At 34.6% G+C, this 16,785-nt stretch overlaps 1 protein-coding gene across 2 annotated transcripts in view; it reads right to left on the bottom strand.

The window, feature by feature from the left end:
- Positions 1 to 1,342: 1,342 nt before the first annotated feature.
- CCDC91 (coiled-coil domain containing 91) overlaps positions 1,343 to 16,785 on the bottom strand; it is a 292,221-nt gene continuing 276,778 nt past the window's right edge. The window contains exon 13 of one of the 2 annotated variants that reach the window (XM_069489816.1): positions 1,343 to 2,440. In XM_069489816.1, the coding sequence (XP_069345917.1) occupies positions 2,330 to 2,440 (111 nt within the window). In that variant the 3' untranslated portion in view covers positions 1,343 to 2,329. The remainder of the gene's footprint in view (positions 2,441 to 16,785) is intronic. The other variant, XM_069489817.1, reaches the window with a different exon arrangement.

Here is a 16,785-nt window from a genome sequence, read left to right as displayed (position 1 = left end):
ATACAAAATATTTGACTACTTCTCTTTAAGACTTGGGGGTTCACATTTTAGGAAAAAACTCTTACCTTTGTAGTAGCGCAATACTTAATCATGAATACTACCAGAAATGGTCTATGTCCTTTTGATAACCAGAACAAAAACAGAATATGGTTCTTAAAGTGGAAATCTATAACTTGAACATCATTGAAATAATTTATTAGCTAATAAAGTTCGCAAGAATTAATGTATTCAGATAATCAGAATTCCGTGCCCAGATTATACTTCTCAGTTGCCTTTAAGAATATCTCAGTGCAAAAAGCATTGTAGCATTGTAGCAATGTTATTGTACCTGGTAGGTATTCTTCAAATACATATAGACTAATAGGTATCATTTTTTTCCAAATTCCTTCAGACAATTAGTCTATGTCAACAGCAAAGTTGGAACCACAAATAGAAGAAAAAAAACATTCTGTGGTGTTTAGAGATGAAAGAGAAGTGTAAACTATGACTACTACAGTCTCTTGATATTTCCACTGTCTCTGGATCTTAGCTTCAGTGACCTTATATGCTTTATATTCATTTAAATCATATCGGAGTAATTGTAAAAATATCCTATCATTTATTAGTAATTTGATGACAAAGAGAGTCAAGTGATTTTAATAATGACCATAACATTGTGTAACTGGTTTGTTCCTGAATGAAAAGCTTCCTTTTATACTACGTTGCTTTTCAAGTCAATGGCCTGCTTGCTTTAATTTTTACTTAAATATATAAGAGAAAACTGATCAGTTATTTCTAAAGATTTTTGGGAAACACTATTGTACATATTTAAGGAGAAGTATATATGGTATTATAAAACATCATCATACATGGATCTAGAGGACTGAGCAAGAAAAATCTTTAAAAAAGAATTAAGGAAATATTTCAGATTCCTCATTATAATAAATCTTTAAGAAACCACCTCTTATCTAGTTTTGGTGTGGTATCAAAGAATATCCGCAGTTCTCTAAAAAAGTTATGAAGATGTTTCTCCCTTTTCTAACTACCTATCTCCATGAAGCTGGATTTTTATATACTGCAACCAAAACAACAAATTGCAGCAAACCGAATGCAGAAGTTGATATGAGAATCCAGCTGCCTTCTATTGAGAAATATATTAAAAACATTTGCTAAAATATAAAACAATGCCACTTTCCTATTTTTTGTTTTGAAAAATATTCTTATTTTCATTAAAATGTTATACATATATGAACATGCAACAGGTATATTATTGTTATTTTTAAATGAATAAACATTTTTAAATAAAAAAATAAAAAAGAATTAAGAAAGAATTTTTTAAAAAGAAATTAAAAAAATAACCAAATAAGTTTTGAGAGCTTTTTATTACACTGAGAAATCTCAGAAAAGTACAAAGCCCATGAAAGTAGATGCATTTCTGAAAATAAGACAAAACATTTGCATACATATACCTTAATGACGTTGTAGTTTTGTTGTTAAAAGTATTCATGATTTTGCATTGAAGCACACTGGCTCATGAATTAAGTATATTCTGAAGTACTAGGAAAACATTTCATATATCCTGTATTTGAACCTGAATTCCTATAAATGTTTAAGTTACATATTCTTTCTAGGGACTAAGTTCATGGTTTGATTCATAAGAAAAATGACTTTATTGATTTGTAGTGTCTTTGAAGAGCAGACATAGGAAGTAAATGTATATCATACATACTCCTTTAGTTTTTAAGCGGTACATCAGATCAAAGGTGAATAAATGTAATACTCTTTAGTGCTTTTAATGGTATTGTTTTTTTCCAGTAGACTAAATAAAATACATAGATCTAACTGCAGAAAAGAGGTTTGGTAATGCCAGAATGATTTTCATATCAGTGTTTTACATCCAAGTTATACAGATAAATAGAGGATGTTGAAATCCATGCTATTTCTGTCCTCAAGATCAAATAAATGTATGGTTACATTCCAGCATTTCATCAAGAGTCATCATGAAGCAATATTTACTACTTTTGCCAAATATAACAGGCCACCAGAGGCTATAAAGTTTACTTAATTTTGATAACGTAGCACTTTTCAGTGGCTTTTGGGTCCATATTATACTCTCTTGCTGCTACTATCACTACTAATAAAATAATAGTAAACGTAAAGGAGAAAACAAAAGAAAATAAATCAGATCACTTGATAGTGCTTCTAAATATTGTTTTGGTTTATCCTTGAATTAGAAATCAATTTTACAAGGTTTGGAAAGAAAACAAAACATCTTTATAATTTATAGCATGTATTTTAAAGGTCTAATGATTTATCCAATGCCGGTGTGGGTTAGCATGTCATGTTCTCTTTACTCAATGTCAACTGGTTCCGTAGCTATTAAAGCACTTAACTGCTTCTGAGCACAGGAGAGGAAGAGTTCCAAACTGGACAGGCTTCTTTGGCGGATGACTTGATCAAGCTGTCAATTTTTTTTAAAGAGAGAGAGACAGAGAAAGAGAAAAAAATACACTTAGTTAAGGGATAAAGAATATTGTCACTGAAGCCCACTAGAAAAATCTTTTCAGATGAGATGATTTAGGAAATCAAATAATACTTTAAACTGAATGACAATGTTGTCACTATTTCTGGTCTATCATCTAAAATGAGATGATAATCATTACAGTCTTATAATTGATGTTGATATTCAGTTATTGGAGAAATAGACTTGATCAGAGTGATTTTAGAAAATATAAAATGGTATAAAAAATGCCAGTTCTTAACATATATATAGACCAAACACCCACAAAGATCATACAAATACCACAGATGCAAGTAACAAAAGAAATACACGGTACAGAAAAACAGCATATTTACATAGGGTTTAATAGAACAAATGATAAGTGAGGACATAAATAATTTGCTGAAATGAGAGAAAGTTTTGGGGAAAGGTATACTTTAAGAAATATCTGATATTGTTGAAACTTATTTGTCCTCATTCTTTTGCTGAGATAGAGATTTTTTTATTAGGATGTTTTAATGTATCAATAGCCATATAGTGAACAAGACAAGAGGGTTAGTAAGGGAAGTTATTTGGGTTATAGATGATAAAGAACATTCTGGATGGTAAAGACTATTCAGTTCAATAGGAAAAGTTTCTAACTCCTCTGCACGAAAAAATTTTCCCATGGTGTAAAAATAACCAAACAATGACAACACCTTGCTTACAGGTTACAGAATAATAGAGGAATTAAAAAGAAAGCCAAATAAATTCCATTTTACAATATATAACTGTCATATTTATGTAAAGTTGACATTCTTCTCATAAGCTTCCTCCCACAAAAAAGCCAAATCCAAACAAGAATTCTCTATTAATTTATACTTCTATAACCTACTGATACCCAAAATGACTGAAAAACTGGAAGATTAAAATTGTGAAGTATCCTAAGCATTAATTGATCAAAACACAGTACATTATATTTAGCAAAATGCTCATATATTTAGCAAAATGCTATACTGACTCTCTTCAATTCTAATATTCAAAGATTTTAACATACATACATAAATAGGATTTCTGTTTATACTTTTTCCTCCTTATCTTTTTTTTTCTTCTACCTCTATTGGATGATGCCTTTAGGTGAATATATGTACCTTATGCTTATAAGACTATTAAACAAGAGCGTTCTTAGAATGTAAGCCCCAGGTGAGCAGAAATCTTGTCCGCCTTGCTAATTTACTGTATCTCCAACATCTAGAAGACGGTCTGGCACATGTTAGACACTTACTATACATTTGTTGTAATTGAATGAATCAATAAATTCATAACTCTAATTGAGCAAGTCAACCTACTAGGAAATGACAGAGGCACTTTTAATGCTAACAGTGAAAGCGTGCTTAACCTACCCTAAAAGATATGAGGGAGATTAAAGTTGGATTTTAAAAAGTTTCATTTTACTATATGTAAAACAGATTGAAATCTAAGTATTTGTAGCTTTTTAAATTATTCTGCACTTTGTCAAAATTCAAACAGCACAGAAGAATGTACCAACACTCACTTCCAATCCATTCCCCAGTGATTTCTGTCTACTTTTGGATATTTTCAAGCATTTAAATATGGCCTTTAAAAAATATTTGGTCCAGATCTTATAATTGTTAACTGTGGGAGGGTTCACACAATCACTTTATTCTACTGCCATTACTGGAATTATTCCCTATCACGTTTTAAAAAAATTGCTTGACTGTATTCCATGATTTATTTAGCCGTTCTCTCATTGACAGACACATAAGTTTATTCCAAGTTTGTTTTGCTGATTTTGAAGCAATAGGGAAATTTACAACTTGAATGCACACGTTTCAGAAGATGTTCAAGGGTTTCTTTTGGATGGATTCCAATATACGGAATTTTTATGTCATAAGATTTGCATATTGTAAACTCTAATATTACCAAAGTGCTTTCCAGAGCAATGTACCAAGTTATCACTCCTAACTACAGAGAATGAGAGGAGCAGTTTCCTCTATTTTCTTCTTAAAAACAGTTGCATAGTTTCCATTGTAAGTTTACAATTTAATATATGTTATAGATATTTTAAAAGTATTCTATTGACAGACATTTGGACTTTTCCGTATCTTTGGCTATTCTAATCACTGCTACAATGAACATCCTTCAACACAGACCCCTGTATATATGTGCTACTATATTTTGTAGAAATTGCTTCAGCAAAAGAATATGTAATCTGCAATGCTACTTCTAATCATAAACCAGGTTTCCATACATGTATGAATCTGTCATTGGCCTCTCTATCCTGTTCCCTTGGATAATTCACCTATCTCTACACTAATGTAATGCTATCTTCATTACTACAAATTATATTTAATCTTAATATATTACCTGTTGCCAATATAAAATATTTCAGAAGAATATAGTGCATACTTATAATAAAATTTAGTTTTAAAAGGAAATGATCCAACTACAGATAGTCTCATATTGTTTTTTCATAAGCACAAAAAAATAAACAAAACTCAGAAATATACTGAGATATATAAAGAAGTAAAAAAAAAAACATTTCTTTTTTGAGGCAAAGAAATGATGCAATCAAAACTGGGGACAGTTGTATTCAGAGGGTGGAATTAGACAGGATGACATATGTAGATTCAGTTTGGAGGTGGCCTCATGAGTGTTTGTTTTACTATTATGCTTCATGACTTATGTACATATATCATATGTGCTAGCTTTAATAATTCAAAATTTAAAATCTTTCAGCACAGATCAGGAGTTTCATTAAAAATAAATTTGACTAGGCCAGGCGTGGTGGCTCATGCCTGTAATCCTAACACTCTGGGAGGCCGAGGCAGGAGGATCACTGGAGATCAGGAGTTCGAGACCCCGTCTCTACTAAAATAGAAAAAATTAGCCGGGCACGGTGGTGTGCGCCTGTTGTTTGGGAGTCCCTGCTGTTTGGGAGGCTGAGGCAGGAGGATCACTTGAGCCCGGGAGTTTGAGGTTGCTGTGAGCTAGGCTAATGCCATGGCACTCTGGCCTGGGAGACATAGCATGACTCTGTCTCAAAAAACAAAACAAAACAAAACAAAACAAAAACAAAAACAAATTTGACTTAATATCTTAGAATTTCTGGATGTCAGATGAAAGAGAAGCTTGTCTCCCTTTGAGGGCATATAGTACAAATTCACATGGTGTCACTAGTATCAACCTATGACTGTCGCTAAGTAACGAGAATCGGGATGTATGCTTTCACAATGAGTATTCTGCAATGTTTAAAAAAGGATCAGCACAAAAAAGTTTGACAGATTTCTATTTAAAAATACCAAGCACTTCTCCTTTGCTGCTTGTGTTAGAAGTCACCTTGGAATTAATGAATGTAAGATGACAGACATATAGGTTTTGGTTTTAGGCAGCTGCCAAGACTCACTTCACATCTTTTCCCACTCCTCCCCAGAACACTCTGAAGGCAAGAATACTTTAAATAAATAGGAGTTCAACACTTTAAAGAGCAACTAGGAGACCCTGATACTCCATGAGGAGGAAGACAGAAATTGAGCCATCATGAGGCCGAGCTTCCAACTTAGTGGGTCCTTCCAGGGTATGGTATATAAGATCATGTCTGTGAGAGGGAACATGTATGACCTTTCTCTTATGATGTTGAATTCCTCTCTCTGAAACAAACACATCAAACTGATGTTCTTGGCAAATTTCTGAATTTCAACAGTTTCTATTTTATTAGGCATGACCTTATTATCCTTTACTGAGGCAAGAATTTTGGCAAAACATTCAACTTTTTTTTGCCCCTTAAAGAATAGGACTTAGTTCTGTATTTGCGGCTTTCATTTCAAAGTGAATCAAAGATTTGTATTCCGTGACATACTGCTGATAAATATTAGGTCCAGAGTAGTGGTGGCAAACATTTTTGGATATGGGGTTTAAAATCTCTTCATAATAGTGTAGCTCTAACTGCTTTGTTTTCTCTCCCATTAACTTCCATTCAGCTCTTATAGATACCTGGAAAAATCTGGAAATTCTGAGGTCTCTAAAATAGACATGTGGGCTTTATACCTCTTTTTTTGTTTCATCTGTGTCATGTCTTCAGTTTGCTGGCATACTTCTAAAAGCCATTTTAACCACTTATTAAAAGTTGTTAAGTTTAATAAGCTTAGGGGGGAAAAGAACACATGACTTCCTAATAATTTCCTGTGTTGGATTTACCTTTCCATTAGTGTTTTACACCATAGCAAAACAAAAAACAAAACATCTCTTGACCTTGGTGTTTATTTCCCAGTCACCTAAATGCAATATGAAGGATGGTGAACTTGTATTGGTCTAAAGAGCAACATTCAAAGTCAATTACAAACAAATCTGGCTTCTTTTAATGGGACTGTTCATTAAGAATACTATTCACAGTCTGTTTTTGAAATATATATACTTTTACCTATATAACACACTTAGTACTAATTGTGCTTTCAATATATTTTTGGCTTCTACCAAGAAATGTGAACATATCAGATCTACTTTTATCAATGTTATTTTTCCAACCTACACACACACCTGTATATTTTAAATATAGGCTTAAAAAAAGATGTCATTTTTCAAAAAAGCTAGAATGGATACTCGGCAAATTCACTGATGGAGAGTGACTCATACACAAATGTTATCAGTTTAGTAATAATGTGTTTTATGGATTCAGTTTTCACATTCACTAACAAGCTCTTTCATGGGCATTGAAGAAAGGTCAAGTATGATGATCTGGAACTATAAATACACAGGCAGATTTTCCAGTTAACATCATATTGGGTAAGAAGGGTTGTTTACCTTCTAATGAGGAAGGAAACAGTTCTTCAGCTTCTTGTTTATTGTAAGGCTGCCCTTTTTAACACTGTTGTTCGGATATGAATGCCTCTCTTCATCTGACTTTACAAACACATACACTCAAGCTGCTGTTTTATTTATGTGTCTTGAAATTGAGCCAACCAATTAATCAATTAATCTACTGGTTGATCAATAAAAAATCAAGATTCCCCAATATTTGTCCATTATTGTTCAGAGGCTTGGACAAAAAGTATACAATACTCTCCCTGTCTTTAAAGAGGTTTATGATCTCCTTGGAGAGACACACATGCAACAATTAAAGAACAATTAGGTGCTGTTATGTATAGTAAAGACTGAGTCCATTGGAAGATCAGAAGGGGGAGAGGTCATGGTGGAAAAGTACAGCAGAGAAAACTTCAGTGCTGGGACTTGAATAGGTTCATAGAGGATCGAGAGCATTTCCTTATACAAAGAAGAGCAACATGTGAAAGAAAATTCAGGAAAAATAGATTATCAAAAACAAAGACATAGAACTGTTCACAGACACTGGAAAAAAAGTCTTGAATCTAGTGGAGAAAGTCTGATTACATATATTCTTTCATTTACTCATCTGTTCAATATGTATTTAGCATCTACTATGTCCAGGCACTGTTTTAGACATTAAAGATATAGCGGTGAATAAGACAACACTATATATATGCCCCTATAGGATTCCCTACTCCTATAGAGTTTATATTTTAGTTTAAGGAGACAAATTAATACTCTTTAGGTAGAGATCAATGCTATAAAAATAACAAAGGGTAAAGAGTAAGACAGAGACAGAGGGGAGATCCTTTGGGTAGACTGACTATAGAAGATCACTTAGAGAAGGTGGTAATTAAGAGTCTTGAAAGAAGTGAAGGAAGAGGGGAGCCATGCAAAAACATGGTGAAAGAGAATTTCAAAGCAGATAAAACTGCAAGGATAAACTCCAAAAATGGGTTCAGACTTGGTTTGATGGAGGACTGGGAAGAAATCCAATAAGATTGGAGAAAAGTGAGCAAAGAGGAAACTAGTAGGAGAGAAGATTAGGGAAGTAGATAGTGACTAGAGCACGTAGGGACCTATAGGTTTTTACTTTGATGGGAAGACATTGGAGACTTTTAAGCAGGAATCTGAACATGATCTGTGTTTGAAAAACATCACACTTGTTACAATGTGGACAACAGACTGTAGTGGGGAAAGAGTGGAAAAAGAAAAGCCAGTTAGGAGACTTTTAGTCTGGGAAAAATATAAATTTAACCAGACTGCTGGCAGTGAAGGCTTAAGAGCAGGTCAAGTTTAGGATATATTTTGAGATAGGATCACCTTGAGTTGCTGATGGTTTTGAAGAGGAGAAGAAAGAAAAAGAGAAATAAAAAGCAGTCCTTGGAATGATGGTGCCATCTCCTTAGATATGATGGACTGGAGCTAGACTGAGTTGGCCAGAAGAAAATTAGAGTTTTACTTTGCATATGATAGATTTTTCTAATCCTACCAGATATGTGGGAGATACCAGATTTAAGAGTCTGCAATTCAGGGGACAAATCAAGACTAGAGATACAAATTTGGAAATCATTTGCATATAGAAGGCATTTAAAGCATAGACGAAAATACTAGGGAATGAATGTAGATAAAAGAGAAAAGATTAGAGGACAAAGTCCTGGGGCACTGTCGCACATGATCTCAAAGGAACAGTGGGACATGAAGTTCAACAGATGTTACTGGGTTGAATTGTGTCCTCCAAAAAGATAATGTTCAGATTGTGAACGTGACCTTATTTAGAAATAGGGTTTCTGCACATGTAATTAAGATGTAAGTTAAGATGAAGTCATATTGGATTAGGGTAGGCCCTAAATCCAAGTACTAGTGTCCTTATAAGAAGAGACACAGGATAGGGGAGAAAGCCATGTGAAGATGGAGGTAGAGACTGGAATAAAAGCCAAAGAACAAGGACCGTCAGCTATCATTAGAAGCTAAGAGACAGGCATGGAGACAGGCATGGAACAGGTTGCTCCCTAGAGCCTTCAGAAAGAGCATGGCCCTGCTGATACCTTGATTTCAGGCTCCGAGCTCTAGAACTGTGAGAAAATAAATTTCTCTTGTTGTAAGCTACCCAGTTTGTTGTAAAGTGTCACAGCAGTCCTAGGAAACTAATACAATTATTTTCCAGATTGTTAAGGTCTTTATGTATCAGAGTAGTGTTTCTCACAATTTGTTCTGCAAAACATCATTTCTGTGCAGCATGTGTTTTATTTACTAAGAAAAAAAAGGCCCTTCAATCAAGTAAGTTTGGGAAGTGCAGAATTAAAAAAGTTCCTTTTCCATGGAACTTCTCAGAGCCTCTGTGCTTATATATTGTGAATTGCCAAAATGACTATGGTACAGGTAATGTTTCCCAAACTTTTTAAACTTTGAAATTATATATGCATATATGTGAAAAGCACACATTGGAAAATAGCCCACAAATTAATTTCTTTTGAGAACTCTTCTAGACTAAAAAAAAAAATTGCAAATATAGGGAGAAAAAAACACTGATTTAGTTTTCCCTTTATTAATAAGTAATTGTGGAGTTTAAATTGTAAGAGATACTGAGACTGCTTAGTCTAACATCTACATTTCACAGTTGTGGAAAACGGATGCTCTGAGTGGTTAAGATATTCCTAATATGCCCTTCTATACTTAAAAAAATCTGCTTCTTTAAAGCGTATTTAAATGTACTAAACTGAGTTCATCTTTGCTCAAGAATCCTACTATATATCAAAGAGATTCTATAGCCTCACTAAGTTTTTGACAATGGGTTTTTGACTAATCCTTAGAGTACTAGGACTGTAGCCAGAAAGGTGCCAAAAACTACTCCAGGTGAGATGATATAACTACCCTTACTCTTGGTGTAGACACAAAGAATGCAGATTATGGATCAATTTTGAAACTTAATATGCATACAATCTTGTATATGGTTTGCTTTATAAAATCATCACAATAAGGGCTGGTAAACCTGAAGAAGATCAAGTTATTCTCCAGTGGTGATTATTTTTATTGTGATATTTAATCATTTTTTCCTTAAATACCATCATCCTTATTTTTCTGTTGTGTCCTTGAATTCTGCTGCTCATCATTGCAGCTTACGAAAATTGAGACTTATCTACATAACATTACTGGCTGTATTAATGGAGGTTCTCTAGTACCTATTTTATTACTGGTACACTCACCATAAAGTGTCTTTCTTTACATTTTCAGGTAAGTAAATTTGATGTAAGAGGGCTAAATTGTGTGTAAAGCTGGAGGTTAGACATGAAATCCCCTCCCTGGGAATATAACCATGTCATTGTTGTAAATCATGTTGAAAGAGATTTTGAACCAACTTCAGAATAATAGAATTACATAAAATACATGTTTAGAATAAATGCAACTCTAAAAGATTTAATCTTGTCTAGGTAGCGGTTTGAACTAAGGCAGCGCCAGTTGCCTCAACCTTGAACTTCAGAAAATTTAGGCCATGGCCGGGCGCGGTGGCTCACGCCTGTAATCCTAGCACTCTGGGAGGCCGAGGCGAGTGGATCACTCAAGCTCAGGAGTTCGAGACCAGCCTGAGCAAGAGTGAGATCCCGTCTCTACTAAAAATAGAAAGAAATTATCTGGCCAACTAAAATATATATAAAAAAAATTAGCCGGGCATGGTGGCGCATGCCTGTAGTCCTAGCTACTCAGGAGGCTGAGGCAGTAGGATCGCTTAAGCCCAGGAGTTTGAGGTTGCTGTGAGCTAGGCTGACGCCACGGCACTCACTCTAGCCCGGGCAACAAAGCGAGACTCTGTCTCAAAAAAAAAAAAAAAAAGAAAGAAAATTTAGGCCTAACCTCCTCACCAGAAAGAACACCCAAGGCCATCATTCAAGTCCCATGAAGACTTTCAATTCAGAGTTCACATCTCCTATTCTCTTTGAGGATATTTTCCAACTTTAAAGTATATTTCATGTCTATTGGACTATTTAGATAGTTAAAAAAATGTCAACATATAAAGAAGCTGTGTAACTTTCCAGCACGCACAAGATGAAATACAGATGCTCTTTTAGAGTAAATGAAAAACGGGTATAAAGAGTTTTAAATCCTATTGGCCACAACTAAAGAACTATTTTTTGTTTTGTTTTGTTTTAAGATGTCCTAGGGTAAGTAAATTCTCTGTTTTTGAATCATCTAAAGTAAGCTCTACATATTTGGGTAGTTCTGCCTTTTTATCCCAAACTACCATAGAATCCACTGGGAAATGGAAATACTCATTTTTGATCTTCACTAAACCATATGGGCAGAATAAATGAATATGTATTCCAGACTCGAATGTGCAGGCACACCACCTTGGAATAAAATTTTATTCGATTTTACAAGTTAAACAGCAGCACTTGGCCAGAGAAGGACACACTGCAGGAGTGAGTGAAGATTTTATTTTTGCTTGCCTAACAGCAGAAACTAACTAGACTTTCTAGTTTAAGTTTCCATATGTGAAGTTTAATGAATTTGAAAAGAAAAGAATTCTGGTAGCAACGGTTTTATTACTAATTCTGTCAACTTCCAAAGAAAATCTAAAAAATTTCCAAAACAACTTAAAAAAAAAAGAAAGCCACAGATTTAGAGGAACTTTAGGAAAAAGTAAAGGTGGATGAAATTGTATAGTAGTTGCATAGAAATCCTATCTCAGGACTCTGATCCATAAGGCTATATTTACATATTAATAAACAAGTTCCATATCCTAGTAGAGTTCAATGGCAAGTAGGCAATTTATCTCAAATACAAGGTAAATTGGTTCTGGCAAGGCAGACTAATTGATTTTAGGATGACATCTCACATACAGTTTTTAATATAATTTGTTACATGCTCCCAAACCATGAATAACCTTTTTCTATTTTTTTTCAAGATTATGGTAGTGCAAATATTGCAATCTATAGGATCACTTTTTTTTTTTTTTTTTTTTTGAGACAGAGTCTTGCTTTGTTGCCCGGGCTAGAGTGAGTGCCGTGGCGTCAGCCTAGCTCACAGCAACCTCAAACTCCTGGGCTCAAGCGATCCTCCTGCCTCAGCCTCCCAAGTAGCTGGGACTACAGGCATGCGCCACCATGCCCGGCTAATTTTTTCTATATATATTTTAGTTGGCCAGATAATTTCTTTCTATTTTTAGTAGAGACGGGGTCTCACTCTTGCTCAGGCTGGTCTCGAACTCCTGACCTTGAGCAATCCACCCGCCTTGGCCTCCCAGAGTGCTAGGATTACAGGCGTGAGCCACCGCGCCCGGCCAGGATCACTTTTTGTAAATTAAATAAACATAGAGGTCCCAAATATATATTGTTCAGTCTACTGTTCAAGTAACCAACAAAACTCTTGCTGTACTTTTTTTTTTTTTATCAATTTAGGTTTTAAAGATTTAGCAATCTTATTATACCAATCTAAAGAACAGTGTCTGCCAATTAATATATATCTCTCCTTTTGTTTTGACCTTTAGCAATTTAAATTTAATTTTATTTTGAGGCAGAAGGATTACATATCTTGAGTTCTTGTCTTCCCATACTACCTTTAAATTCTCAAATGACTGACATTTTGCCTTATGTTTTTTAATCTATTAATATAAAAACAACCAAGGGACTGTCCACAAGTCTTATTCTTGAGTTTTTTGCACAAATATATTGAAATTGATTTTACAGTGTGTGATGAACAATCTTGTAATGTTAAAGTCTGACCTTTTCTTGTTTTAAGAATAGTGTTAATGCTTCTTGATTGGTAGTACTTACTACCTGCTATGCACAGGTGAACCTCTTTATGTGCTGTATTAGTTATCTATTGCTGTGTAACAAAGCATCCCAAAACCTAGTGGCTTAAAACAAAAAGTAACAAATATTTACCATCTCATAGTTTCTGTGGGTCAAGAAACTGTGCATTGCTTATGAGAGTGTCTCTGCCTCACGTTCTCCACTGAGGTTGCAAGAGAGCTGTAGGTTGGTGCTCTCGTCATCTCAAAGTTCAACCGGGGAAGGATCTGCTTCCAAGCTCACTCGGTGGCTACCAACAAGCCTCAAAACATCCAATTATAATCTAGCCCATGCAAGCCTCTCCACAAGGCTGCCTAGTGATATGGCAGCTGACTTTTCCCAAAGCAAGCAATCCAAGAGAGGATGAGAGTGAGAGAGCACTCCAGACAGAAGCCACATCTTTTTATAGCCCAATCAGTCCAGCCCAGACTCAAGGGCAGGGGATTAAATAAGTGTAGGGCATATCACTGGGAAATGTCTACTATGTATTATCAAATTTGTATTCTCTTGCTAACTGTATGAATGAGGCCAAAGCTTAGAGAGGTTTTGACTTGCCCAAGTGGCAGGGCTAGGACTGAAATCCAGGTGTATACGACACTCAAACCTACTTTCTAAACCACAATACTACACTGCCTTCTTAGATAAGAACTTCAGTTATGGCTGGGGGCCCTGGCACAACATCTGTTTTGGTACAAATATGCAGGGGTTTCTTGCATTGCATTACTCTAGTGCAAAAGCCTGTCAGGGTGCCAAAAGCCCTAGAGATGCAGTCATTAAACCACGTAATTATCTTCTCTTCACAAACAGTAGATTCAGGAAGGTTTCTTTATAACAACATACAAATGGTTCCCTGAAAATGCAACAGAAGCATTTAAAGAAAAACTGGCATATCAAATACATAAGAAGTCAGTGCTTTAAATAACCTGTAAGCCTCAGTGGCTGTATATAAAAACAACAGACTACTTCCTTATAGGTTCATAATGAAATAAAGAGGAAACCTTCATAAAGACAATGTGGGGTGAAGATCTCACCTTATGTTACCTTCTAGGCTTGTAAAATCTTTGCTTGCTTACTTTCATATTTCCGCTACTGATAAAACTGGCTAAATACTCCGGTGTAAGCTGCCCCACAGCTGTGATGCATACCTGATTCCCATTAGAAATTCTAATTCCTTAGTATCCAAAATTGAACCAATGGCACAAAACACCATTTAATCAAATGGAATTTATTGTGAACAGACTTTTCCCCCCTCCTTTTACATAAATAGAGCTGTTCTTCCTCATCATCCAGGATTTTGTCATGTGTGCTTGACCACTGAAACTTTAAAAAAAGAACACAAAACAAACAATGCCATCTGTCTGGCACATTTTACAACAGATTTATCCTACTGTGAGAGAACCAAGTGGGAAAAACACCCTCCCTGTCAGTCCTCTTGAAATCTCTGCTGCCTCCCAAATGGATCTAGAAATATAAGAAAATCCTAACATCTCTCTTTCTTGTAAACAAGTAAAGGAGGTACGCTTTCAGTGAAGAAAACTAAACTTGGACATTATTGCCTGAAACTGGCAATAGCACCTGCTTAAAGAGGAGATACTGAAAAATAATTAACACTAAACACCTGCCAAGAAGAAGATATTAGAACTCAAGGATAATAGCAAAGCCTTTTAGTTGCCTCTTCTTTTCTTCCTGACCAATAGAGTTCCAGTTTAATTCTAGGAACAACATGCATGTCCTCAAGCCATCATTCCCAAGACTCTGTTCCAGCTGGGGGTAGCCAAAGAAATGTCAGTGCAAGTTATTGGGTAGGATCTTCAAGAGAGCTCCTTAAAAGTAAGATAGACATCTGTTCTTTTCCCTATTTTTGTTCCTTCCATATTTCCTTCCTCCACCATCACAAATATGTTTACTGGAGTTCTAGCAGCCATGTTTCAGTCTTAATGATGTAAATCGGGGCTAAGGACAGAAAAAGTACAAAGACAGAAAGATCCAGAATCTGTTATGACTTTGTTTAGCTTCTATACTAGCTCTGAATGGTTTCTTTATGGATTTGCTTATGCAACTGTTATTTTTAATTTCTGTTATAAGGAGGTAAATATAAATCCCAAATGACAGAGGTACCAACTTTACACTGTGCATATCTATTACAATGGAAACAAAAATTTGGTTTTCAGAGTATCAGCTGGAGAACTAGAGAACAAATTTAAAATGTTAAATGAATGAGACTGCAATTTCTGGTGAGTTGGAAATTTTGAGAACTGAAATACAACCAATGGAATACAACATTCTACAACAGTTTAAGAGTTGATACGTGGTAAAAGTAAAAATAAATAATTGTAAGGATCAGGTGACGCTGACTACCTGAACATACATGTATGCAAGAAAATTTATGTTTAAACTGCATTGGCAAGTGCCTTTTTTTTCTTTTCTCTGCTACATAGAGCATATGCATGTACAGCTAGAAGAGTGGGAAAAAAAGCCACCTAAAAATGTTAAAAAATAAATAATGTGGATAGATTTAAAACTAGAGCAATGAAAGTTTTTTCCAGAACAAACAAGTTTAACTTATGATATCTGGGAAAAAAATATAAGGTTCCTAATCAACTTAATTTTATGAATATTGTGGATAAACCCTAATAGTAGTTTTGTCTCTGGAAACTACAAGATGGTTCTGCAGAACAACTTTGATAAGCAGACAGGACTTCCATGTCGGGTATATATTTTTACTGAATCTCTATCAGTTTTACTCTTATTATTTGATGTTCATTTTCTATACACCATGATTTTTAACAGCACATATATTTTAAGTTGCCACAATCACTTCTGAAACAAAGAGGTATTTAAATTAATAAATACTTAATAAATATGACAGAATGGCTAGAGCTCAAGACATTCTGATCAAAACCATACATTTAGGAAAACTCATCCCAATAATAGTAACAGCATTAATAGCTAACACTGAAAATGAACCTGTTAAATTCCAGGCAATATTCTAAGTACTTTATGTGTGCTGCCTCATTTAATTGTCATAACAATCCTATATAAAGGAGGCAGTATTTTTTCTCTCCATTTTAAAGATGAATAAACTGTGGCCCAGAGAGGTTAAAGTACTTGCCTAAGTTTACACATGTAATAAATAAGAAAATGTGGTTTTAATCCAGAAAATCTGATGAAAAAACCCATACTCCTAATCATATATTATACTTCTCTCACTAAGATGAAAAGTATTTCTATTTTATGCTAAAGTTTAATGCTGAAAGGCTTTTGAGTAAAATGAGACAATGCAGTAATGTTAAACAAATGAAAGCAAAGAAAGGCCAATGATCTTTCTGTCCTTTTCTTCTAAAATCTGTGGGGCATTTACAAAGTAGAACTAGTATTTTGGGTAGAAATTTCATAAACTGATGCCATAACTCAGAGGCATTGATGAGGCTGGCATAAAAGCTATTATATGGCTTTTGTTTCTATTTCAGTCATTTTCTTGTTAGCTAAGGAACATTGGCCTACCATATTTGATGTTTATGCATTCCAAACGAAAATTGTTATAAACAGAATTCTGCAGAAACTGTCCCTTTGCCATATCTGCATTTTAAGACGTTAGTTCAATTGATAAAACTTCCTATTTCCCACCTATATTTTATAGGTAAGAAAGGTTTAGAAGAAAATCTGGTAAAAATTACTTGAAATGTTTTACCCAGC

This window comes from Eulemur rufifrons, chromosome 16 (assembly GCF_041146395.1).
Source record: "Eulemur rufifrons isolate Redbay chromosome 16, OSU_ERuf_1, whole genome shotgun sequence".
NCBI classification, from domain to species: Eukaryota; Metazoa; Chordata; class Mammalia; order Primates; family Lemuridae; genus Eulemur; species Eulemur rufifrons.
This window is presented reverse-complemented; position numbering and strand designations above follow the sequence as displayed.